This window comes from Zonotrichia leucophrys, chromosome 15, assembly GCF_028769735.1.
Source record: "Zonotrichia leucophrys gambelii isolate GWCS_2022_RI chromosome 15, RI_Zleu_2.0, whole genome shotgun sequence".
Lineage (NCBI taxonomy): Eukaryota > Metazoa > Chordata > Aves > Passeriformes > Passerellidae > Zonotrichia > Zonotrichia leucophrys.
In genome coordinates, this window is record NC_088185.1 from 12267410 (window position 1) to 12292661 (window position 25252).

At 59.9% G+C, this 25252-nt stretch overlaps 3 protein-coding genes across 6 annotated transcripts in view; 1 reads left to right on the forward strand and 2 right to left on the reverse strand.

The window, feature by feature from the left end:
• KSR2 (kinase suppressor of ras 2) overlaps nt 1-10346 on the reverse strand; it is a 90855-nt gene extending 80509 nt beyond the window's left edge. For all 3 annotated transcript variants that reach the window (XM_064727045.1, XM_064727043.1, XM_064727044.1), the window contains exons 1-3: nt 10159-10346; nt 2859-2999; nt 1806-1956 (exon numbers count right to left, since the gene is read on the reverse strand). In XM_064727045.1, coding sequence (XP_064583115.1) covers nt 1806-1956; nt 2859-2999; nt 10159-10335 — 469 coding nt within the window. In that variant the 5' untranslated portion in view covers nt 10336-10346. The remainder of the gene's footprint in view (nt 1-1805; nt 1957-2858; nt 3000-10158) is intronic.
• Nucleotides 10347-16101: 5755 nt separating this feature from the next.
• Nucleotides 16102-18770, forward strand: RFC5 (replication factor C subunit 5). 2 transcript variants are annotated; one of them, XM_064727049.1, is made up of 11 exons: nt 16102-16152; nt 16256-16320; nt 16422-16558; nt 16968-17047; nt 17254-17327; nt 17452-17611; nt 17690-17771; nt 17851-17980; nt 18162-18239; nt 18318-18372; nt 18508-18770. In XM_064727049.1, exons 1-11 carry the CDS (start codon nt 16121-16123, stop codon nt 18602-18604), a joined length of 990 nt encoding a protein of 329 aa, XP_064583119.1. In that variant the 5' UTR covers nt 16102-16120; the 3' UTR covers nt 18605-18770. The 2 variants fall into 2 exon arrangements, with proteins under 2 accessions (XP_064583119.1, XP_064583117.1); XM_064727047.1 differs by having other exon boundaries at nt 18162-18372.
• Nucleotides 18771-19163: 393 nt separating this feature from the next.
• Nucleotides 19164-24086, reverse strand: WSB2 (WD repeat and SOCS box containing 2). Its single transcript, XM_064727046.1, has 9 exons — nt 23955-24086; nt 23688-23859; nt 22734-22969; nt 22430-22561; nt 22046-22146; nt 21699-21871; nt 20432-20545; nt 19971-20078; nt 19164-19776 (listed from the first exon to the last, which is right to left on the reverse strand). The coding sequence occupies exons 1-9, from the start codon at nt 23968-23970 to the stop codon at nt 19614-19616; spliced, it is 1215 nt and encodes a 404-aa protein (XP_064583116.1). The 5' UTR covers nt 23971-24086; the 3' UTR covers nt 19164-19613.
• Nucleotides 24087-25252: the final 1166 nt, after the last annotated feature.

A 25252-nucleotide genomic window follows, 5' to 3' on the forward strand; every position in this document is an offset into this window, starting at 1 on the left:
GGTGCAGCACTGTTGGAGGGGACAGCAGCCAGGCAGAGGGGTCTGGGGTCCCCAAATCACAGGGGTGTGCTGCTGCCCCAGAGCCACCCCCTGTGCTGGCAGTGGCCTTCCCGAGCTGACACCACAGCACCGGTTCTGTGCTGCCCTCCATGGGGATGGGCTATGCCAGAGGGGCTGGAGCGTGTCCAGGGCAGGGAACGGAGCTGGGCAGGGGCTGGAGCCCCAGGAGAGGCTGAGGGAGCTGGGCAGGGGCTCAGCCTGGAGCAAAGGAGGCTCAGGGGGCCCTTGTGGCTCTGCACAGCTCCTGCCAGGAGGGGACAGCCGGGGGGTCGGGCTGTGCTCCAGGGAACAGGGACAGGAGCAGAGGGAATGGCCTCAGGCTGGGCCAGGGCAGGGGCGGGGGGGATTTTGGGGAAATTCCTTCACTGAATGAGTGGGCAGGGTGGCACAGGTGCCCAGGGCAGTGCTGGATCCCCATCCCTGCAGGGATTTAACAGCCATGTGGATGTGGCACTCGGAGACATGGGGCAGTGCTGGCCTTGGCAGGGCTGGGGAATGGCTGGACTCGCTCCTAAAGGATCTTTCCCAACCCAAACGGTTCTGTTGTGACCCATCAGGGCTCGGCTGGGACCCGGTGCCAGCACAGCCGGACCCTGCCCTGCCCCTGCCGCATCCCCCGGCCCCGCTCTGCCCCCGGTACCGGCGCAGCTGCAGCCGGAGCGGCTCCGGCAGCGATTGAAGAGCGGAGCTCTGCTGCCACCGCCCGGGGAGAGCAGTGCAGCCCGAACCGCCCAGCGGTGGAAACCGCACGCACTGGGAACCGCACAGCGCCGGGAACCGTGCATCCAGAACCAGGAACCGCACGGCACCGGGAACAAAACAGCACCGGGAACCGCACAGCGCCGGGAGCGGCGCATCCAGCGCCGGGAAGGGCGGGCAGGGCTGGGGCATTCCCTGGGAAGGGGTCTGGGAATGGGGGCTCCGCTCTGACCCAGCTGGAGGCGATGCTGGAGCTGCCCTGAGGCTCCTGACCAAGCTCCTGCAGGCATGGGGGGTCAGGGGACCCTGTAAATCATGGGATGGGCTGGATTTGGAGGGGCCCTCATCCAGTGCCACCCCTGCCATGGCAGGGACACCTCCCACTGTCCCAGGCTGCTCCAGCCCCAATGTCCAGCCTGGCCTTGGGCACTGCCAGGGATCCAGGATGGGCACCCTGTGCCAGGGCCTGCCCACCCTGCCAGGGAACAATTCCCCATTCCCAATATCCCATCCAGCCCTGCCCTCTGGCACTGGGAGCCATTCCCTGTGTGCTGTCCCTCCATCCCTTGTCCCCAGTCCCTCTCCAGCTCTCCTGGAGCCCCTTCAGGCCCTGCCAGGGGCTCTGAGCTCTCCCTGGAGCCTTCTCCTCTCCAGGTGAGCACCCCCAGCTCTCCCAGCCTGGCTCCAGCCCTTGCAGCACCTCCATGGCCTCCTCTGGGCTCTCTCCAGCAGCTCCAGCTCCTCCTCATTTTGGGGACCCCACAGCCAGGGGCAGCTCTGCAGGTGAGGTCTCACCTGAGCGGGGCAGAGGGGCAGAATCTCCCCCTGCTTTCCTGGACAGGGGGGTTTTGGGGTCCCAGCTCTCACCCACCAGCACCCCCAAACCCTTTTCCCAGCACAGCCCAAGGTGTTCCCTGCAGGAAATGATTCCCAGGCAGCCCCAGGGATGCAGCAGCTCTGCCAACATTGAAGCCACACTGCCGGTGCCCCCAGAGCAGGACGGTGGCACCCAGGCCGGGCAGGCTGAGGGCACAGGGGACACTCACCGGACTTGTGGACGCTGCGCAGGCAGGACAGGGACGCGTTCAGCCGGGCACACTCCTCGCTGTTGGCCCCAAACTTCTCCACGGTGGCACAGACCTGGTCATCGGTCATGTCCAGCAGATCCTCCAGGCTGAGCTGCCCCGGGGCGATCTCCTGAGGGAGGAATGGGGCAGGAATGAGGGAGGAGGAGAAAAACCCCCCTGGAGCATCCTCTGCACCTCGGGGAACACCAGGGACAACCCATGGATCCAAACCCCTCCATTTCCCACCTGAATCTCCAAGAAAACCTGGAGGAACTGAGGTTTTTCTACAGTTTTAGATCCAGTTTTTAAATCCAGACCCAGCTCAGGCTCTGGGAGCACCAGAAAAAGCCATCCCTGAGTGGGAACAGGCAGCACCTGAGCTTCACTCCAGAATTCCCTTTTCCCTGGAGTGGGATTGCCTTTGGGTGCCACCCCCTCACTGCACCTGCAGGAGCCCAGGATGTGACAGGAGGACACGGATGGGGACATGGGGGATGTCCCCAGTGCAGAGGGGTCCGTGTGACACCCTCTGGGGACAGCAATGGGGTGTCCTCACTGCTGGGTGGGGTCAAAAATCCACAGGAAAAAAGGGAAGGAAAGGGAAAATGGGAATGGGGAAATGGGAAAAGAGGAAGGGAGAAAGGGGAAGGGGAAATGGGAAAGGGGAAAAGGGGGAAAGGGAAAAAGGGGGAAGGGAAAAAGGGACAAAGGAAAAAAAGGATAAATCAAAAAAAGGGGGGGAAAGGAAAAGGGGCAAGGGAAAGGGGGAAAGGGGAAGGGGAAACGGGAAAGGGGAAGAGAAAAGGGAGAAGAAAAAGAAAGGAGGGAAGGGAAGGGAAGGGAAGGGAAGGGAAGGGAAGGGAAGGGAAGGGAAGGGAAGGGAAGGGAAGGGAAGGGAAGGGAAGGGAAGGGAAGGGAAGGGAAGGAAAGGAAAGGAAAGGAAAGGAAAGGAAAGGAAAGGAAAGGAAAGGAAAGGAAAGGAAAGGAAAGGAAAGGAAAGGCTCCCTCCCTTTTCCCTTGGCCAGCCCTTACCTCCATCACCTCCTTGCGGATGTCGACGATGCGGAACCAGTGCAGGAGCTGGGGGAACCCCTCCAGTTTGGCATTGCGCTCCTGCAGGGCCACCTTCCTCTTGCAGGACAGCTGCCGGCTGAAATACTTCACCAGTTTGCTCTGGAAAAGAAGGGGAAACCCTCATGGGATCCCCCGCTGGCAGCTGGGGCTCTGCTCTCGCTCTGCCCCATCCCAAGGCGCAAAATTCTGCCCCAAAACGCTCCTGCTGCCAAGAGCATCGAGGTTTGGTGTCCAAGAGGGAATTTCCCTCCTAGAAAATCCCTTTATCAGCTCCTTCATCCCAAATCCAGCACTGGGGTCTCATTCAGGGGGTGGGCAGCCCTTGGCATGCCCTGGGGATGTGAGGGGGGACAAGGGGACAGGTGCCATTTTTCCCACAAACGCTGCACAGGAACCCACAGGACACTTTCCCATTTCTACTCCCAGCCTCAGAGCCAAGGGACACCCAAAGGACACAGTCTCCTCTCTTACACCCAGATTTGATGCCAAGAACCCCCCAAACATCCCTGAAAAGCCACATTTGCCTCTTTTCCCCCCCACAAAAACCCAACAAGGGGAGCAGCACAGCTTCACACCCCAAGGCTGCAATGTGGCATTTTCTCCTCATTCCTCCCTCACCAAACCAAATCTTCCTCTCTGCTCCTTTGCAGCCCCATCCCTGCTCAGATCACCCCCAAATTCCCCCAAATCCTCCCACCCCGAGGCCAGAGCCGTTCCCAAGCACAGCCCAGCTCCCAAAATGAAGCTGCTCTCCTTTTTCTGGGAATTCAGAGCAGGGCTGGGAAGCTGCAGGGATTTCCTGCCCCTGCTTTTCCAGCTGGGTGATTCCTCGGCGCCTGCAGCACTAGATGGTGCTGTGCCCCTGCTCCTGCACACCCCAAAATCAGCCGGGTGAAATTCGGGCTGATTTGGGATACAGGGATAAGGGGAGAACCCCCGGTGGGATTTGGGATTTGGGAATTCTCCTGTCTTTCCTGGAAATTTAATTTCCCCAATTTTCCCCCACTCTTTCCCCATTCCCAGCTCACCTCTGCATGTTGGTGGTGGGGCCTGCCCTATCCCCAGCTCCATTCCCACCCCAGGACCCTGATTTTGGCACTGGGGATGCTCAGAAATAAATCACCTTTATTCCCTTTGGGATCCCACCTGGAGAGGCAGAACGGAGAACAGGCCGGGGGCAGGATGTGGATTTTTTAGGAATTTCTTTTCCTGGTGTTTTGTGTCCATGCAAGGGCATTTTTTGGGAGACATGAGAGGTCTCTGCGCATGTTCAAAATGCCTGGGGCTGCTTCAGCTCCAAAAGCCTGGAGTGTGTTTGGGGTGTGAGATCCAGGATGATCCTTAAAACTTTGATTGTCTGTTTTGGGAGTGTTTTTCCTTAAAAATCAGCCCTGGAAGTGGGGCAGGGCTCTGCAGAGCTGAGGGCTCCCTGCAGCCCCCCAGGTCTGGATTTGCCTTGTTTTTGGGGGTTGATTTTCAGGGATTAATCAGAGGTTGGCATCACCCCCAAAATCACCCCCAGGTGGGTGAGGGCGCGTCAGGAGCTGGGGACAGGGTTGTCACCTCCTGGCAGCTTCTCTCCATCCTCAGCCTGGCTACCAGGGATTAATTCCTGAAAATTAACCCCCAAAAATGAGGAAAATCCAGACCTGGGAGGCTGCAGGGAACCCAGAGCTCTGCTCCACTTCCAGGGCTGATTTTTAAGGATAAACACTCCAAAAACAGACAATCAAAGGTTTAAGGATCAGCCCAGATCTCACACCCCAAACACGCTCCTGAAGCAGCCCCAGGCATTTTGAACACACACAGAGGCCTCTCCTGTCTCCCAAAAAATGCCCTTGCATGGACACAAAACACCAGGAAAAGAAATTCCTAAAAAATCCCCATCCTGCCCCCGGCCTGTTCTCCGTTCTGCCTCTCCAGGTGGGATCCCAAAGGGAATAAAGGTGATTTATTTCTGAGCATCCCCAGTGCCAAAATCAGGGTCCTGGTGCAGGAATGGAGCTGGGGACAGGGCAGCCCCCACTATCAACACGCAGAGGTGAGCTGGGAATGGGGAAAGAGTGGGAGAAATGGAGGAAATTAAATTTCCAGGTGGGGGAAACTCACCCCCACAGAGCCCTTGAGTGACAGGAGGGGTCATTTTTCACCCAAAAGAGGATATTGCTGGGACCCCCAGGTGCTTTGCTCCATGGATTTCCAGGGAAAAAGAAGCCCAAAACCCCTCTGTAAAATCCAGAGGCTCTCGGGTTTGCTGAGGATGGAAAGGGGAGGGAATTCCCTGCCCCATCTCCCGCTCATCCCGGCACGGAGCACGTTTGGGAAACGCCGTGTCCCTGCTGTGGCACAGCCTCCTCCGTGCCTCAGTTTCCCCGCCTGGAGGCGGGCAGGGGCGGCAATCCCGAGGGTCCCTCCCTTCCTGCGGGTGGAATGTGATGCTGGATTTTCCTGCGGAGCTGGGGTTGATTTCCCACCTTCCCAGCGCCTCTCCCTGCTGCATCCCTGCCCGGGGGAAAGGCAGGAGCGATGCTCTGGGATGACGGAGTGAAATCGCCAGGATTCCCGTATCTTTGGGGGATCCAGCAGCTCCTGGAACCCCGCAGCTCCTTGGAAACAGCGTCCCTGCTGCCCCGGGGGCGCAGGAGCGATGTCCCCGCTCCATGTCACTCCTCAGGACCTTGGGTGACCCCGGCCAGGAGAGGGGCCGGGATCACCCAGGGCTGGAGCCGGATTTCCCAATTTCCCGAGCGGGAATTTCCCTGGGCTCGTCCCAAAGCCAACATGGTTGCTGGCCCCAGCCTCGGCAGGTTCCGAGCCGGTCTCCAAGGAGCCACAGGGCGGCTGTTCCCCCCTGGAATGGGATCCTTGACATCAGCCGGGCTGGAGACAGCACCAGCCCTGCCTGGAGACCGGGGAAATCCAGGAGGGGGAAGTTCATTTATTCATCTGGCACCCGTGGGGATTGCCCATCCCATCCCACCCAATCCCATTCCCCATCCCATCCATCCTCCTTCCACCCCATCCCTTCCCATTCTGTGCCATCCTCTTATTCCTTTCCTGCTATTCTTTCTCTTCCCATCCCATCCCATCCCATCCCACCCCATCCCATCCAATCCCATCCCATCCCATCCCATCCCATCCCATCCCATCCCATCCCTTTTCTTCCTCACCCCATCCCATTCCTTCCCATCCCATCCCATTGATCCCATCCCATCCCATCCCATCCCATCCCATCCCTTTTCTTCCTCACCCCATCCCATTCCTTCCCATCCCATCCATCCTCCTTCCATCCCATCCCACCCCTTCCCTTCCCATTCTATTCTCCCCATTCTCTCTGTTCCCATCCCACCACATTCCATCCCTTTCCTTCCCCAGCCAATCCCATTCCCCATCCCATCCATCCTCCTTGCACCCCATCCCTTCCCATTCTGTGCCATCCTCTCATTCCTTTCCTTCTATTCTTTCTCTTCCCATCCCATCCCATCCAGATCAGCACATCCTCTCACTTCACTTTTTCTGCACCCCTAAAAATCCTTTTCCATGACAAGAAACACGACCAGAGCGGCTCCCTCCAAGGGGCTCGTTATTCCAGAGGCACCTGGAGCAGCCTGGGGCTGGGGAATTCCTTGCCACGGTTCAATTTTCTCTCTCAGGGCTCTCCCAAGGTCCTGTTGGGCTTGTGAGATGTTTCTGCCTCTGCTCATCCTTTATTTTGGGAGATGCTAAATGGTCCCTGGGGGTTTTGCTGGGAGTACAGGAGCCAAAATGTCTCCATCCAGCATCCTGGGAGGATCCAGCTCTGGGAAAAGTGCACTGTGCTCGCCCATGGTATGAGACAGCAGAGAATCCACACGTTCAAGGCAGTGAAAATCATAAAATCATGGAATGGTTTGGGTTGGAAGGAGCTTAAAGCTCATCCAGTTCCACCCCATGGGCAGGGACACCTCCCACTATCCCAGGCTGCTCCAAGCCCCATCCAACCCGGCCTTGGGCACTGCCAGGGATCCAAGGGCAGCCACAGCTGCTCTGGGCAAATCCCAGCGCTGGGACAGCACCTGCAGAGCCTGTGGAGGTTTGGGAATGGCCACAGCTCCTTCCTCACCACACAGCAGCCAAAAGTATCCTGGGAGAGTTCCCTGTCCCTGGCAGGAGCAGGACAGCCCAGGGAGAGGGAAATGTTGATCCTGGAGCCATCCACCAGTTCCTGGGAGCCCTGGTGTTCATTTTGACACTGGGATGGGGTTTAACCCCACAGACAGTGCTGTGGGACAGCTGGGAATATCACCCAGCTCCCAGCAAATTTTCCTTCTGCTGTTCCCAAACTCCTCTGAACACACCACCCCCTATCCATATTGACACCTCAAACTCCACCAAACACAGCACCCCCTATCCATATTTACACCCCAGCCCCAAATTTAGAGCCAGAAATCCCAGCTGTCACACTTGGACAGGGATAAAATCCCACAGCCCAGGCAAGGCTGAGGGATAAACACTCAGCTCCTTCTGGATGCTGCCCCATAGGAAGCAAACCAGACTCAATTCCCACTCCAGGTGTTTTATCCCAGCTGCTGCCTTGGTTCTCAGTGGAACCTGTCCCAAGGCATAAGCAAGACCCAAAAAGCCTCCCAGCTCCAAGGATTGCCCCTGGAACCATGGTATCCATCCCAAAAATGCTGCACAGCAGGAGGCAGGAGGATGAGAGTTCACATCTACCTTAAGGTGGCTTAAAACAAAAAACCAAAAAAAAAACCAACAAAAAAAAAAAAGAAGGGAAAAACTTCTGTTAATCCAGCAAAATCAATGCTTAGCCTATGAAGATGAACCAAAACCCCACGGATTCTCCCATTTTATTCCAGGTTCATGCTGACACAAGGGCTGGGCACTGTCCCCAGTGCCACATCCCTTTGCCATGGCACTGCCTGGCCCAGCTCTGCTGCCCCCAGATGGGAAGGGAAGAGGCTCAGAGCGAGACTCAGAGTCTGTGCCACGTCCTTGGGACGTGCTGGTGGCAGCAGGGACTCAGGGACACAGAGACTCGGGGACTTGGGGACTCAGGGACACAGAGACTCAGGGACTTGGGGACTCAGGGCCAAGCTGAGCTCCTGCTGACGCTGGTGGCAACCCAGGACAACGCCAGGAGCCAGCCCAGGGCTGGCATTGGGAATGTGGCCCTGGATTCACTCCCCTCGTGGGAATCACCCTGGGTTTGAGGTGAAAAACAACCAGAGAGTGCCAGCAGGGATGTCCTTGGCTGGAACATCCCCAGCTCCCGGTTTGGGGGTGTTTTAGGGATGGCAATGCCAGGGTTCCCTGTGGCTGGCACTGAGGGATCCATAGGGGCTGGAGAGGTATGGGACAGCAGAGAATCCACATGTTCAGGCAGTAAAAATCACAAAATCATGGAATGGTTTGGGTTGGAAGGAGCTTAAAGCTCATCCAGTTCCACCCCATGGACAGGAACACCTTCCACCTGAGTGATCCAGTGCTTTCCTGTGAGTATTTGTAGGATAACAACCCCCTGACCACCTCCAAACCCTTCACCCAGCCCCATCTGAGCTGCCCCAGTGGCACTGAGATGCTGGGAAGGAGCATCCCATCAGGATGACATCCCCCAAAAAACCTCCAAAACCTTTATCCAGCCACAGTTTGGCTACTCCAGTGGCACTGGGGTGCTGGGAAGGAGCATCCCACCAGGATTGCTCCACCACACTCCCCTCCATGTCCATGGGACACAGACAGGGAATCCTCAGTGCTGACCTCAACGAGGCCAATCACTCCATGTGGGATGAGCTCCTGCACCTCCTGGCAGGTTCTCCTGGGGATTTGGAGCCTGGTGCATCCCAAAAAGTCTCCAGCACACCCCAAAACCACTGCTATCCCTCTCCTGAAGCTGCTCCAGGACCAACAGCTTCCAGCCCCTCACACAGAGAGTTGGGATGAACCAGGGCTTCGATCAAGGGATGGGAGCGGGAATGAGCACAAGCTGGGATGCAGAGCAGGGAGCTGCACCCCAAACCTGGCGTGTCCCCACGAGTGGCACAGCAGTGACGTGGTGACACCCCGATTGTCCCCACAGCATTGGGGAGCAGGAGCAGCAGGACAGGGTGCTCCAGTCCTATCCAGAGCCATGAGCTGCCCCACAGAGGGGCTGCAGGAGCAGCTGCAAGGCCTGAGAGGGATCAGGCTCTGAAACCCCCCCAGCTCAGCACCAGCCGCCCCCACAGCAGCAGCACAGCCCCGCTGGCGTCTCCCAGGGTCACGGCCTCGCTCCTCCTGCTCTGTGCCAGCTGCAGGGATCCCACTCAGCCCTGGCAATCCCTGGTGTTCCCTGCCTGTCCCAGCCCACCGAGCTCCTGCTGAACCACGGATTCACCCCAGCAGGGGCTCAGAACTCTCCAAAAGGAGCCTCATCCCCTGGGAGGCAGGGGTGGGGAGGGGAGAAGGCAGCTGGGCTGGGAGGGAGGGATGCAGGTGGGCCAGGGGGATGCAGGTGGGCATGGGGGATGCAGCCACCTGGGCCAGCTGGAAGGGATTCAGGTGGGCTGAGGGGATGCAGCTCAGGGAAGGGGATTCAGGCAGGCCCAGGGGATGCAGCCCCGTGGAAGGGATGCAGGTGGGCTGAGGGGATGCTGCCTGCTGGAAGGGATGCAGCCAGGCCCGTGGGATGCAGCCTGCCACAAGGAATGCAGGTGGGCCGAAGGGATGCAGTCCAGGGAAAGGGATGCAGGCAGCAGGGGTGCAGGTGGGCCGATGGGATGCAGGAAGGTGGAAGGGATGGAGCAGGAGCCGGGAGGAAGGGACGGGGCCGGGCCGGGGGATGCAGGAAGGGGGATGGATGCAGGTGGGCCGGGGATGGATGCAGGTGGGCCGGGGGATGGATGCAGGTGGGCCGGGAGATGGATGCAGGTGGGCCGGGGGATGGATGCAGGTGGGCCGGGGGATGGATGCAGGTGGGCCGGGGGATGCCGCCTGCCGGGCGGTGGAAGCCGGGGGAGGGACGCGGCCGGGCCGGGGGATGCCGGGGGATACCGGGAGGATGCCGGGGGATACCGGGGCGCTGCGGCCGCGGCCGGGCGGCCCCGGTGGGTGCCGGCAGCAGGGCTCGGTGGTCCCGGACCCACCTCGGGGCCACCTGCAGAGCGCGCAGCCTCACTCGGGCGCACCGCAGCGCCGCGGGGGAACCCGCCGCGGCCCGGGGGGGGTGGGGGGGAGACCGATGGGGGGGTGTTGATGTTGGGGGGGGTCGGCGGGCCCGTACCTCCAGGGTGCGGATCTCCTTCTGCGTGAGGTCGTTGGAGGCGGCGCACTTGGTGCGGAGCCCCTCCAGGTTGGAGATGCTGATGTCGATCATGTTCTGGACCAGCTCGCACTGCTGCAGCGCCTTCTGCAGACTCAGCTCCTGCTCCTCGCTCCTCGTCATGTTGTCCTCATCCATCGCTCGCCGCCCCCCCCCCCCCCCCGCCCGCCCGCCCTCCCCTCCGCCCGCCGCCGCCGCGGCCCCCCCTCCGCTCGGCTCCGCTCGCCGGCCCCCGCCGCCGCTCAGCCCCGCTCGGCCGCGGCCCGCAGCATCGCGGTGCCCACCGAGCCGTCAGCGCGGCGCCGCCGCCGCTACCCCCCCCCCGGGCGCGGCGGGGCGGGGGCGGGGGCGGCGCGCTCCGGCTCCGCGGGGCCGCGCTCGCTGCGCGCCGCTCCGCGCGGGAACCCCCGCACACCCCCGGGCCGGCAGCCCCGGGCCCGGCAGCGCCGCGGCGTCCGCATCGCCCCCGCAGCCACACGCGCATCAGCATCCTCACCCCCGTCAGCACCCTCACCAGCATCAGCACCCCCACACCATCTTCAGCACCCCTGCAGCCTTATCAACACCCCCATCGTCAGCAACACACCCCCCAAGTACAATCCCCAATTATCACACCCATCGCACACCCCCCCCCAAGCTTTCCATCCCCAAGCATCACATCCCCATTGTCATCAACACACCCCCCCAAGCTTATCAACATCCCCCCAACCTTATCATCACCCCCAGCCCCATCACCCCCACACCTCCTCATCCTCAGCATCACCCCCCTCCTCATCAACATCCCCCCAACCTTATCATCAGCCCCATCAGCCCCACACCCACACCTCCCTATCCTCATCATCACCCCCCCTCTGTCAATATTCCCTCAACATTATCATCACCCCTAACCCCATCACTCCCATCCCATCACATTCCCATATCCCAATCCCCCCCTTTGCCCACACCCCCATCCTCATCAACACCCCTATCCCTTATCAACACCCCCATCATCATCAACGCTCCCCCCAACCTTATCAACATCCCTCCAGCCTCATCACCCCCACACCTCCTCATCCTCATCATCACCCCCCCTCCTCATCAACATCCCCTCAAACTTATCGTCACCCCCACCCCATCACCTTCCCACATCCCCATTCCCCCCTTGCCCACACTCCCACTCTCTAAACACCCCCCTACTTTATCAATACCCCCATCCTCATCACCCCCTACCCCATCACCCCCATCGCCTTTCCATCTTCATCATCACCCCCAGCCCCCTCGCAGCCCCCAGCCCAGCACTTTCCCACCATCCCCATCCACCCCCATCCCCACATCTCCTCATCCTCATCAGCACCCCCATTCTCATCACCACCCATCCCTATCCCCATCCACCCCATGCTCCAAACCCCCACATCTCTCCATCCTCATCACCACCCCTCATCCCCATCCCCCATTCCCACGCCTCCCCATCCTCACAGGAATTTCCCCATTCCCATCCCATCCCTGTCCCTCATTCATCCCCCCCATCCCCATTTCCATCCCCATCTCTCCAGTCCATCCATGCTCATCCCAGTCCCTCTGACCCCAGGAATGGGACAGGAGGGGAGCACCAGGGGGGAAGGGGGCAGAGAGGATGAGGGGGGGTGGAAATGGGGGTCTGGGATAATTGGGGGGTCTGGGGTAATGGGGAGTAAATGAGGAAGGGGGGCTTGGACATTGGGGGGCTGGTGCAAAAGGGGAACCTGGGGAAATGAGGGGGGGCTGGAAATGGGGTGGTGGGGGAATTGGGGGGATAGTAGGGGCTGGGGAATGTGGGGGACCTGAGGTAATGGGGGGAAATGGGGCAACATGGGGGCTGGGGCAGAGATGGAGAATGGAAATGGGGGGCTCTGGGGAAATGGGAAAGCCTGGGGCACTGGGGGGGATCTGAGGCAATGGAGGGGTCTGGGGTGTTTGGGGGTGTCTGGCAGGGGGCATTGGGGATCTGGGCATTGGGATCTGGCAGGAGGGTCTGGAGACGGGTGTCTGGGCACTGAGGATCTGGGGCACTGGGTGGATGGGGATCTGGCACTGGGGGGTTCAGGGCACTGGAGGGGATCTGGGGCACTGGGGTGGGCATTGGAGGGGTCTGGAGCATTTGGGGGGATCTGGGCATTGGGGGATCTGGGACATTGGGGGATCTGGGGCACTGGGGGGGTTCAGGGGCACTGGGGATTGCTGCTCTGGGGCAATGGAGGCCAAGCCTGGCCAACACTCGGGAATAATTCCGGAGAGACGGAGCCAGGATGGTGCTCCCAGAGCCTTCACCTGCTCCAGGCACAGCGTCCTCAGAGCTGTGACCTCCCTGCCTCTGGATGTGTGACTTCATTCCCAGCTGGCATCCCCATGCCAGCCCCTCCCAGCTCTGGGGAGCACAAAGCCAAATTCCCAATGGCTCACAGTGGTCGGCTCCCTCCGAGTTGGGATGTGGCTGAAAAAGCTGGAAAACTGCTGATTTTTTACTTTTTTTTTTAATTTTTAAATCAGAACTTTTAATTTCCAGGCTGACTCTTGAGGTAGGATGTCCCTTTTCTGCCCTGTCCCCAAGGCTGGCTGTGACATCAAATACTGCCAGGGAAGGGAAGGGAAGGGAAGGGAAGGGAAGGGAAGGGAAGGGAAGGGAAGGGAGAGGGAAGGGAAGGGAAAGGGAGGAAGGAGGGAAGGGAAGGAAGGGAAGGGAAGGGAAGGGAAGGGAAGGGAAGGGAAGGAAGGGAAGGGAAGGGAAGGGAAGGGAAGGGAAGGGAAGGGAAGGGAAGGGAAGGGAAGGGAAGGGAAGGGAAGGGAAGGGAAGGGAAGGGAAGGGAAGGGAAGGGAAGGGAAGGGAAGGGAAGGGAAGGGAAAGGGAAGGGAAGGGAAGGGAAGGGAAGGGAAGGGAAGGGAAGGGAAGGGAAGGAAGGGAAGGGGAAGGGAAGGGAAGGGAAGGGAGGAGGGAAGGGAAGGGAAGGGAAGGGAAGGGAAGGGAAGGGAAGGGAAGGGAAGGGAAGGGAAGGGAAGGGAAGGGAAGGGAAGGGAAGGGGAAGGAAGGGAAGGGAAGGGAAGGGAAGGGAAGGGAAGGGAAGGGAAGGGAAATATGAAATAAATTGCAAGCAGCTCCCGGAGACTCCACTGGGATAAAAGCACCCATCCCAAAAGCCTGCAGCTGCAGGGATTTTGGATGTTCACCAAACCTCATCCTTCCCAAAAATCCCTACAGCAGCCTGTGGGATAGCTCCCATGCTTGGAGCTGGCCATGGTCTGAGAGATGGATGAACATTCCAGGCAGTGGGAATGGCACAGTCAGTCCATATAAAAACATCTGATAATATTTTAATTGACTTCTGTGGGTTTTCTCCATGAGAAAAGAGTTTGGAGTGACTCAGAGACTGTAAACTGGGTTAATGTTCCCTCAGTGCCAAAGGTGCTCTTCCAGGCATGACATCCTGCTGGCAAGGGAGAGGGAATGCCCTGGCATTGCCAGGCCACCCTGGCAAACCAACACCATTGCACCACACCAGGCCTTTCCCACCTAATTCCCCCCAAACCCCCCATGAGGGTTCATTGCTCCAGCTTGGGGTGAGCTGCTCCTTTGGGTATCAGCATTGGGATTTCCTGGTTATTCATATGGCAAAGCACTTCTTCAGCTCCACATGGGGTGGGGGCACCCCTGGGATTTCAGCTCTCAGGGAACACTTTTTTAATTCTCTGTGGAAGAGCATCTCTGTCCCATCACCTCTGTCCTGTCATCCCTGTCACCTTCATCTCCGTCCCTTCAACCTGTCACCATCATCCCTGTCACCATCATCTCTGTCACCATCGTCCCTGTCACCATCATCCCTGTGCCCATTATCCTTGCCCCCATCATCCCTGTCACCATCATCCCTGTCCCTTCAACCCTGTTGCCATCACCTCTGTCCCATCACCTCTGTCCTACCATCCCTGTCACCATCATCCACCTCTTCATCACCTCAGTCCCTGTCCCATCACCTCTGTCACCATCATCTCTGTCATAATTTCTGTCACCATCTCTGTCCCATCATCCCTGTCCCATCACCCTTGTCACCACCTCTGTCACCATCATGCCTGCCCCACATCTGTCTCCTTATCTCCATCACCATCATTCCTGTCACCATCCCCCTGTCCCATCACCCCTGTCCCATCAGCTCTGTCCCACCTTCCCTATCCCACCATCTCCATCCCATCACCTCTGTCCCATCACCTGTCCTATCATCCCTGTACCCATCACCTCTGTCCCATCATCTCTGACCCATCATCTCTGTCCCATCAACACTGTCACCACCATGCCTGTCCTGTCTTCCCTGTCCCATCATCTCCATCCCATCACCTCCGTCCTGCCACCTCTGTCACCATCACCTCTGTCCCATCATCCCTGTCCCACCACCTCTGTCCCCTCATCTCTAGCCAGGAGGGAAATCAGAGCCATCCCAGGGGCACCTTAACCCCATTAAACAACACCCCCAAAGATTTTCCCTGCTCTGGAGCCCAGGATTTATTAATGATGGGGGAAACACCTGGAAAAACCCATGTAGGAGGACAAGAGCCTGCCCCAGGCGAGGGCAGATGCAGGGGGAGAGCAGCAGCTCTGCATCCAGGAGGTGCAGGAAAATCCCAGCTCCCGGCTGTTCCCAGGTGCCCAGGAAGGACCTGGAGGCTCCGAGGGGAAGGGCCATCTGTCACGGCTGTCACGTGCCCAGAGGGACAGCTGAGGCTGCTGCCCTCAGCCTCCAGCTCCTGCTTTCCTTTATGGGCATGCAGGGGAAAAAAATGGGGGAAAAGCCCAGGAAAGCAGCGGCCCTCCAGCAGATTTTTGGGGTTTTATAGGATCCAGCCTGGAGCTCTTGATGTTTTCACTTCCCTTGTCAGCAACAGCATTTTTCTAGGGGTTTTTTTGCCTGTCCTGTACCTCTGCTTCTCAATGGATTGCTTCCCATCCTCACTCCACCTGCATTTTCCAAACCAGTGCCTCCCAGTCCTGCCTGCTTTCCTTTCTGAAGCATTGCTCCAGCAGCCTGGGCTGATTCTGCCTTCTAAATTCCTTCTCTAAAGGAGGCTCCAAGGCTTTTCCAGAGGCACTGGGAAGCAGCAGGGACAGGGATAAAGGCGCTTTGTGCTGGCAGCCACCTCTGGAGTTTGCTGCTTGCTCCTGTCGCACTGGGAGGATCCCAGATCTCCTCTCCTCAGGTGTCTCTGCACCCAAAGGTGCCCCTCTCATCCCATCGGTGTTCCAGGGGCAGGGGCATCTGTGCTTTCCCAAAACCTCAATCCAGCAATTCCTGCTGCGGTGATTTCCCCAGAATTGCTGGTGAACATCAGCACCACGGTCTCCCCACAATCACAGAATTATGGAATGGCTTGAGTTGGATGGGACCTTAAAGGTCACCTCGTTCCATGCACTGCCATGAACAGGGACAGCAGGATGGGGGATTCTCCCTCTCCACTCAGGCGAGATCCCAGTGGGAACACTGGGGCACGGCACAGGAGGGACCTGGAACTGATGGAGTGAGACCAGAGGGCATGGAGATGCTGCAAGGGCTGGAGCCAGGCTGGGAGAGCTGGGGGTGCTCACCTGGAGAGGAGAAGGCTCCAGGGAGAGCTCAGAGCTCCTTGCAGGGCCTGAAGGGGCTCCAGGAGAGCTGGAGAGGGACTGGGGACAAGGGATGGAGGGGCAGGACACAGGGAATGGCTCCCAGTGCCAGAGGGCAGGGCTGGATGGGATATTGTGCGGGAATTGCTCCCTGTGAGGGTGGTTAAGGGCTGGGACGGCATTCCCAGCGCAGTTATCCCCGGGATCCCGGGATTCTGGCAGGGCCGGGATTTCCCCGCTCCGCCGGGACCCTCCCGCCCCCTCAGGCCGGCCCCGCCCCGCAGCTCTCGCGCGCTTGGCGGCCCTCTCGCGAGACTTCCCAAGATGGCGCCGGCGGGCAGCGCGAACCTGCCGTGGTACGGCCGGGCGCGGGGGGACACCGGGACACCGGGATACCGGGACAACGCGGCGGGAGCTGCCCCGGGACTCACTACCCTCTCCTTTCCTTCCCCGCTGCAGGGTGGAGAAGTACCGTCCGCAGGCGCTGTCCGAGCTGGTGTCTCACCGGGACATCCTCAGCACCGGTAGTTAATCCCTCCCCGCGCGGTGACCCCCCCGCCGGTCCTGGCTGTCCCCCAGCCCCGTTATCCTGCTGTTATCCCATTGTTATCCCGTTATCCCGCAGTGCAGCGCTTCATCAGCGAGGACCGGCTCCCCCATCTGCTCCTCTATGGACCGCCCGGTACCGGGAAGACATCCACCATCCTGGCCTGTGCCCGGCAGCTCTACCGGGAGCGGGAGTTCGGCTCCATGGTGCTGGAGGTGAGCGGGAACACGGTGGAGTGGGATGAGATGGGATCCATGGGATTGGGATGGGGTGGGATGGGATCCATGGGATGGGATGGGATGGGATCCATGGGATTGGGATGGGATGGGATCCATGGGATGGGATGGGATGGGATCCATGGGATGGGATGGGACAAGACCAGATGGGGTGGAATGAAACGAGATGGGACAGGATGAGACAGGATGGGATCCATGGGATTGGGATGGGATGGGATGGGATGGGATGGGATGGGATGGGATGGGATGGGATGGGATGGGATCCATGGGATCTATGGGATGGGTTGGGATGCAGTGTGATCCATGGGATGGGATGGGATGGAATTAGATGAGATGGAATGAGATGGCATGGGATGCAGGGATATGGATCCACACCATTCCCTTCCAGCTCAACGCCTCCGATGACCGGGGCATTGACATCGTCCGAGGGCCCATCCTGAGCTTTGCCAGCACCAGGACCATCTTTAAGTACGTGGTGGGTCTGGGCTTCCCAAAGCTCCCCATCTCTTTGGCACCCTCCTGCCCTGGCACTTGGATTGGGAAGGGGATTTGGGAGGTCCTGGAGTGGGTGGGAATGTGGCCAGCAAGCAGGGAGGGTGAGGATGCAAGAAGGGCTTCCCAGGAACAAACATCCCAGCTCCCCCTTCTCCAGCACCAAACCCTCCTTTTTCTAGGAAAGGCTTCAAGCTGGTGATCCTGGATGAAGCCGATGCCATGACCCAGGATGCTCAGAACGCCCTGAGGAGAGGTGAGGGAATCCAACACCATGGGAATCCCACACTGTGGGCAGCCATGGCCTCCTCCAGCCTTCACAGGGTGGGAATCAGCACAAGGCAGCCCAAGGATCCTCCTCCTCTCCCTCCTTTTGGCAGTGATCGAGAAGTTCACAGAGAACACGCGGTTCTGCCTCATCTGTAACTACCTCTCCAAGATCATTCCTGCCCTGCAGTCCCGCTGCACCCGCTTCCGCTTCGGGCCGCTGACCCCGGAGCTGATGGTGCCGCGGCTCCAGCACGTCATCCAGGAGGAGGGGTGAGTGGGGATCCCCCTGTGCCCCCTGCCCTGCCCGGGAGGAGCAGCAGGCTGGACTGCCATGGTGTTGTGTTCCAGGGTGGACGTGACCGAGGACGGGATGAAGGCTCTGGTGACCCTCTCGAGCGGGGACATGCGCAGGGCCCTCAATATCTTGCAGGTGGGACTGTGGCCATCAGCCCCTGGCCAGCTGAGCTGGAGGGGCTTCTTCATCCTTCCTGTTCCCTCCTCTTCCTCAGAGCACCTCCATGGCCTTTGGGAAGGTGACAGAGGAGAACGTTTACACCTGCACGGGACATCCCCTCAAGTCTGACATCGCCAACATCCTCGACTGGATGCTGAACCAGGATTTTTCCACGGCCTACCGCAGTATCCTCTACCCTGGGGGTCATTCCCAGCTGGGATAAATCCTGCTCCTTCCCAGGGATCTCTGTGGCCTCTGGGGTGGGTGCTGCTCGCTGGGGAGGCTCTTGGGGTTGCTGGAAAGATGAGCAGTGGGATGTGGCAGGGAAACACCTGGAAGCAAGGCCTTGACTCGCTCTCATCCCAGAAATCATGGAGCTGAAGACGCTGAAGGGCCTGGCCCTGCAGGACATCCTCACTGAGATCCATCTCTTCGTGCACAGAGGTGGGGAAAGGCTCCAGATGATCCTGGAGAGGCCAAACTCCCCCCTGCCCTTCACTGAGTGTTTCCTTCTCTCCACAGTCGACTTCCCCCCCTCCATCCGCATCCAGCTGCTGATCAAGCTGGCAGACATCGAGTAAGTGTCACTGCCCCACTGTGGGGACCCTGGGGTGGCTCCTGGTGCTCACTGGGCACTGCTGGCACACAGCCTGTGCTTTGGGGGGCACACATAATGCTGGAAACCCCCAAAGCTGCCCTTGGCCCTCTCCAGGTACCGCCTGGCTGCTGGCACCAGCGAGAAGATCCAGCTGAGCTCCCTCATCGCCGCCTTCCAGGTCACCAGGGACCTGGTGGTGGCTGAAGCCTGATCCTGGCAGGTGGATCTGCTGCTGGATTTGGGAAGGACCATCAGCCCCATGCCTGGAGCTGCAGCTTCCCAGATCCTTTTTGGAAGCCTTGAGCGCACAGTCAGGGTAAAAAGGTTGTTTTTTAGCATTATTCCCAATGGGAAAATACAGGTGCCTCCAAAGCCCAGCAGGTCGCACTGGTCTTTGATTTTCCCTCCTGAAAGGAGCTGGGGGGTTAGGGGTGCACCAGCTTTCTGTGTTCAGCTGTTCCCAAGGGAAAAACAACATCCTGGTGATGTCTGGAGGAGAATTCCCTCCACAAAGTCTGCCAGCACACAAGGGAATGTGCTGTTGCTCCAGCCACCAGCTAAGCTGGAGGATAGGGACAAACAAAACACTTCTGCATGCTCAGCATGTCTGGGAATTTGGCTGATTGAGTGCCATGCTCCAGCTCGGAGAGAAAACAACAGGAATGGGGGCAGGGGGTGGGGTGAAGCCACCTCTTCCCACAGATGGACACCCCTGGCAGCCAGGGCGGTGCCAGGCACTCCCAGGTCACCTGAGTGAGCCAGGAGGGAAATCATGAGGAATCAATTTTTATTTATTGAGACCTGCTCGGGCTTGTCCCACTCCTGCCCACGCCGGGAGAGCAGCTGGTGGGACATTCCCAGGATGGGTGTTTTGGGGGGGTTCAGCCCCATATTTGTGCAGGTGACAACAGCTCTGCTCCCACAGCAGCTGTTCCACCATCATCCCACACCATTGCACTCAGAAGCAGAAGCACCTGACCCAAACCCAGCAGGCAGCAGGGAACAGGGGGACCTATGTCCCACCTGTGTCCCCTGCAGGGCCACCACAGCTCTGTGTGGGATTTTGCTGGGTTTTTGTATTATGACACCAAAAAAAGCCCTCCACAGCCCCAAAACCACGGAGCAGCGACGCTCCTGGCTCACAGCTCGGCGTTCCTGCGGCGCCACCAGCCCAGGCCGAGCCCTGGAGCTCACCTCCATGCTCTGCTCTCCCTGCTGCCTTAAAAAGTCCTGTAAGTGAGGAATTCCTTCAGCTTCCTGGGAATGGGCAGCGCCAGCACCTGGTAGGTTGTGAGGAAGGTGCGCAGGGCTTTGCGGCACAAGTGCTTGAGCGACGACAGGACCCTCGGGGCTGTCCAGAACTGCACGTGGCCATCCCTGGTCCTGCAATGGGATCCAAACAACCCTGAGCTCAAGGCAGAGGGGACACGAGGAATTCCAGCTGTCCCCAAATATTCCCAACCTTGCCAGGAGTATGTGTTCCCCAGCCCAGGAAAACTATGCCCAGGGAAGGCCACAATTTGCTGAGCTGCAGGAGGAACCCTGTGCTTCTCCACCCTCTTCTCCTGTTTACTCACCCTGTGGCAATGAATCCTCCATGTGGGAAGTACATGCAGCACAGGCCGTTGGTCATGGGGGCAAAGGCCACTGGAGAGCGCAGCTCCAAGGCCCAGATCCTCAGGAGCCTGTGGAGAAAGGGAGAGGATACAGTGCTGCCAAAATAAAGCCTCTGGGATCACCCAAAGACAGAAAAAAAGGATTTGCTTCCCATAGGAGTGTTCCTGGGAGGATTGTCCCCTGCTGAGTGAGTGACATGCTGAGGGTGGCACAGCACCCAGGAGGACACAGGACTCAGCTCAGGGTGACAGGACCCTGACCTTGCTACCCCCCCCTTGTCACAGCCCAGCCATGGTGTTCCCACAGGCCTGACCCTTCTCCTGATTCCAGGAATTTGTGGGGATCTGGAGCATTTATTCCCCACCTCCTGAGCTCCAGGTTCATTCTGGTCTCCTCTGGGCCCCCACAGGGGTTCACTCACCTGTCATCTGCCACCGTGGCCAGGTACAGCCCCTCGGGGGAGAAGCAGACAGAGCGCAGGGAGCTGGTGTGGATTTCACTGCTGAAGTCCAGCGTGGAGTGCAAGGGGACGTGGCTGTGGGTGGGGACAACATCCCAGCGTCACCTCTGAGCTGCCACCAGCCCCTTCCCCAGCTGAGGCTGGCAGAGCCACCAAACTTGGCAAGCCAGACCCCCATCCTGCCTCTGGAAGCAGAGGAGTGGTGATGGCTGTGCTCAGAGGGAAGGGAAGGACACATCCAGCCCTAAAAACCTCTCTGGCATTGCTCTGTCCTGTCCCACAGTGTCCCCATGGTCCATATCACAGTGTAGACAAGGTGGCTGTGCTCATCCAGTGGGGAAAGCCACATCCAGCCCTAAAAACTTCCCTGGCATTGCTCTGTCCTGTCCCACAGTATCCCCATGGTCCATATCACAGTGTAGACAAAGTGGCTGTGCCCATCCAGTGGACAAAGTCACATCCAGCCCTAAAAACCTCCCTGGCATTGCTCTGCCTGTCCCACAGTGTCCCACACCACAGTGTAGACGTGGTGGCTGTGCCCATCCAGCAGGGAAAGCCACATCCAGCCCTAAAAGCCTCCCTGGCACTGTCCAACAGTGTCCCCATGGTCCATATCACAGTATAGATGTGGTGGCTGTGCTGATCCAGCGGGGAAATCCACAGCCAGCCCTAAAAGCCTCCCTGGCACTGTCCAACAGTGTCCCCATGGTCCATATCACAGTAGAGACAAGGTGGCTGTGCCCATCCAGTGGACAAAGTCACATCCAGCCCTAAAAGCCTCCTGGCACTGTCCCACAGTGTCCCCATGGTCCATATCACAGTGTAGACAAGGTGGCTGTGCCCATCCAGCAGGGAAAGCCACATCCAGCCCTAAAACCTCCCTGGCACTGTCTGACAGTGTCCCCATGGTCCATATCACAGTAGAGACAAGGTGGCTGTGCTCATCCAGTGGGGAAAGCCACAGCCAGCCCTAAAAGCCTCCCTGGCATTGCTGTGTCCTGTCCCACAGTGTCCTACACCACAGTGCAGACGTGGTGGCTGTGCCCATCCAGTGGGAAAAGCCGCATCAAGCCCTAAAAACTTCCCTGGCATTGCTCTGCCTGTCCCAGTGTCCCCATGGTCCATATCACAGTAGAGACAAGGTGGCTGTGCTCATCCAGCGGGGAAATCCACAGCCAGCCCTAAAAGCCTCCCTGGCATTGCTGTGTCCCCCCCCAGGTGGCTGTACCGCAGTGTCCTGAGCTGCTCCCCAGTGTAGGGGTCCCACATGATGACACAGGCGTCGTAGGAGGCGGTGACAAGGAGCGCAGAGTCCGGGGAGAAGTCACAGGACACCACGCTGCTCTGGTGGCCCTCCAGCCTCCGGATGAGGGTGTAGGATCTCATGCTCCACAGCAGGGCCTGTGGGATTTGGGCAGGGGATCAGGCTGGGAGCAACCCAAGGGTTAAAGCACATGGGCTCTGCTCACAGCTTCCAGCTCCTGAGGAGCCAGACAAGCATGGCCTGGCCCTTCTCCAGGGGGGTTTCTGGGGACCCAGCAGGCACAGGGATGGCTCCCATCCTGCAGGACTCACCGATTTCTCACCAGCAGCGGAGCACAGCATGCTGCAGTCTGGGGAGATGGAGCAGCAGTACACCCACTGCACATGGCCCGACAGCACCTGCACCTGCCGCCCTGGGGACAGCAGAAATGTGTCACCAGAGGGGAACAGGACTCCTTGGCTCTGCTCTCCCTCCCTTTCCCCAGTGGGAATTCACATTGGGCTGGGGATTCCCTGGGTAAATCCCAAGGCAATGCCCTCCTGTATCTCCCAGGTTACACTCTGCTCCCAGTCACATGGCTGTCCCCCTTCTGCCTCAAATATTGTCCCCAAAGGTCCCCTCCACCACCTTCTCTCCCAAGATGGGTTTCTCCCCCTTCCCTGACCCAGCACAGGGATATCCCTGCACGTTCCTACCATCCCTGCTCAGGTCCCACACGCGCAAGGTCTTGTCCCGTGAGGCCGACACGAGGATGGGGCTTCCATTGGGAGCAAAGCTCAGGTCCCTGACAACATCCTGGTGTCCCAAGAGGCTGAAGAGGAGGTGCCCTGCAGAGAGGAGCCAGGCTCAGTGCCATCCATCCACAGGGAATGAGGCAGAGCATTCATGCAGCCCTGCTTGGGACAGGGCAGGTATTGGGGAAGGGGGAAGATGGGATCTCCTTCCACAGGGGAACAAGGGGACAGCCAGTCTGAAGCCATGACAGCGAGGGCTGCTCACCTGTCTGCACCTCCCACACCTTGATCTGCCCATCGTTGAGCCCGGTGGCCAGGACCAGGCAGGGAAGCCCCACAGCACAGGCAGGATCTGTGTCCCCATCCTCAGCTGCTGGCCAGGCACTGAAGGCCAGGCCCCACACGATCTGCCCACACTCCAGAGTCTTCTCCTTGGCTGCCCCACGGCTCCAGGTCTCCGCTTTGCCGCCCCGGCTCTTGCGCTCCGAGGTTTTGCAGCCACTGGAGGGAGGAAGGGATGGGTGGAGTGTTCACCCCGAGATCCCCCCCAGCTCCATGCACCCATCTCACCCCACACTGGGCAACCCCTGGGATCAATCCAAGCTAGGGAATGAATGGATGGAGAGCAGCACTGGGAGGACACTGCTGAAACACCCTGGGCTGATACCGCAACGTGGGCAGCAGGAAAGGAGGGGGAATTCTGCCCCTCTGCCCCACCCAGGTGAGACCCCACCTGCAGCTGTGGCTGCCCCAGTATGAGAAGGATGTGGAGCTGATGGAGTAAGACCAGAGAAGGAGATGCTCCAGGGACTGAAGCCAGGCTGGGAGAGCTGGGGGTGCTCACCTGGAGAGGAGAAGGCTCCAGGGAGAGCTCAGAGCCCCTTGCAGGGCCTAAAGAGGCTCCAGGAGAGCTGGAGAGGGACTGGGGACAAGGGATGGAGGGACAGGACACAGGGAATGGCTCCCACTGCCAGAGGGCAGGGATGGATGGGATATTGGGAATGGAGAATTGTTCCCTGGCAGGGTGGGCAGGCCCTGGCACAGGGTGCCCAGAGCAGCTGGGGCTGCCCCTGGATGCCTGGCAGTGCCCAAGGCCAGGCTGGACATTGGGGCTGGAGCAGCCTGGGACAGTGGGAGGCGTCCCTGCATGGGCAGTGGTGGCACTGGACGAGATTTAGGGTCCCTTTTAACCCAACCCATTCCATGACTCCGCACTCACAGCTCGGCCTCTCCCAGGGGCCAGGGGATCAGTTTGACCACGCAGTGTCCCTGGGACCAGGCGAACCAGGCCCCGTCGGGGGAGAAGGCGACGCTCCAGGTCTCGCAGCTGGATTTCCAATCGTAGCGCTGGGGCCGGCCCGGCTTCAGCTCCGCCAGCAGCACCGGCTCCTCTGCGGCGGGACAGCCCCGTTACCCCCAGAGCCCCCCAAACCGCGGTCACCCTCACAGCCCCAGCCCTCCGTGTCCCCGCCCGGCTCCCGCTCACCTCCGCTCGGCTTCATGGCGGCCCCGCCGCCCGCTCGGCCCCGCCGGGCCCGCCCGGCCCAGGGCGGCGGCGGCGGAAGCGGCGGCGCGGGGAGGGGACCTGGAGCCGCCTCCTCCGGCCCCGCCGCCACCGGCACCGCCCCGCTACCGGCATGGGGCTGGAGAGGGCCTGGAACGGCCTCCGTGAGGGAGAAACGGCGGGAACCGGGCCGGCCCCCGCCCGCCCGCCGGGCCCTGGGCAGCGACACCCTCAGGGACACACACCGGGACACCTTCTGACAGGGGACCACACACCGGGACACCCCAAGAGACACACACCGGGACACCTTTCTACGGCAAGGGACACACACCGGGACACCCTCAGAGACACACACCGGGACACCTTCTGACAGGGACACCCTCAGTGACACGCAGCGGGACACCTCCCGGCAGTGACACCCTCAGGACACAGTGACACCCTCAGGGACACACACCGGGACACCCTCAGAGACACACACCGAGACACCTCCCGGCAGGGACACCCTCAGGGACCCAGCACGGGGACAGCTCCCGGTGGCGACACCATCAGAGACCCGGCACCGAGACACCTCCCGGTACCGGGACGTCCTCAGGAACTCAGCATCGGGACATCCCCTGGCAGTGACACCCTCAGAGACACACACCGGGCACCGGGACACCCTCAGGGACCCGGCACCGGCACGCCTCCCGGCAGTGACACCCTCAGGGACCCAACACCTTCACGGGGACACCCCTTGGCAGTGACATTCCCCCAAACCCACACCAGGACACCCCCTGGCAGTGACAGCCCCCAGGACCCACAGGGTGACAGGCCCCGCCAGTGATCCCCCTTTCGGGGTCCCAACACCCACAGAGTGAAACCCCTCACAAGTGACAGCCCCCACCAGTGACACCTCCTCCCTTAGCACCCACACGGGGACAGCCCCTCCGCCAGTGACACCCCCAGGGTGCAGCACCCACACGAGGACACCCCGAGAACCTAGCACCCGCTGGGTGACACCTCCCAATTCAGCAGCCCCCAAAAGATCAGCACCCCCATATTCATCCTCCCCCAGCAGCCCCCAAGGATCTCACTGAGCCCCCCTTTAGCAGCACCCCCATCATCCATCGTCCCCCCAAGGAGCAGCACCCCATCATCAGCCCTCCAAGAACCAGCACCCCATCATCAGCCCCCCAAGGGCCAGTGCCCCTCCTTTGAGCCCTTCAGCACCCAGGACATCAGTGATGTCCACCCTGGCAATGCCAGCAGGACACAGTTGGCCAGCCCACCCTCACACCCCA

Excerpts from the sequence above, each read along its gene's own strand:
- RFC5 (XM_064727047.1), top strand. The coding sequence starts at position 16,121 with ATGGCGCCGGCGGGCAGCGCGAACCTGCCGTG. Across the intron at positions 16,153-16,255 it reads GGCAGCGCGAACCTGCCGTG|GGTGGAGAAGTACCGTCCGC; the intron begins GTACGGCCGGGC and ends TCCCCGCTGCAG. Across the intron at positions 16,559-16,967 it reads TCGGCTCCATGGTGCTGGAG|CTCAACGCCTCCGATGACCG; the intron begins GTGAGCGGGAAC and ends ATTCCCTTCCAG.
- WSB2 (XM_064727046.1), bottom strand. Across the intron at positions 21,872-22,045 it reads CCGCTGCTGGTGAGAAATCG|GCCCTGCTGTGGAGCATGAG; the intron begins GTGAGTCCTGCA and ends CAAATCCCACAG. Across the intron at positions 19,777-19,970 it reads GGAGGATTCATTGCCACAGG|GACCAGGGATGGCCACGTGC; the intron begins GTGAGTAAACAG and ends ATCCCATTGCAG.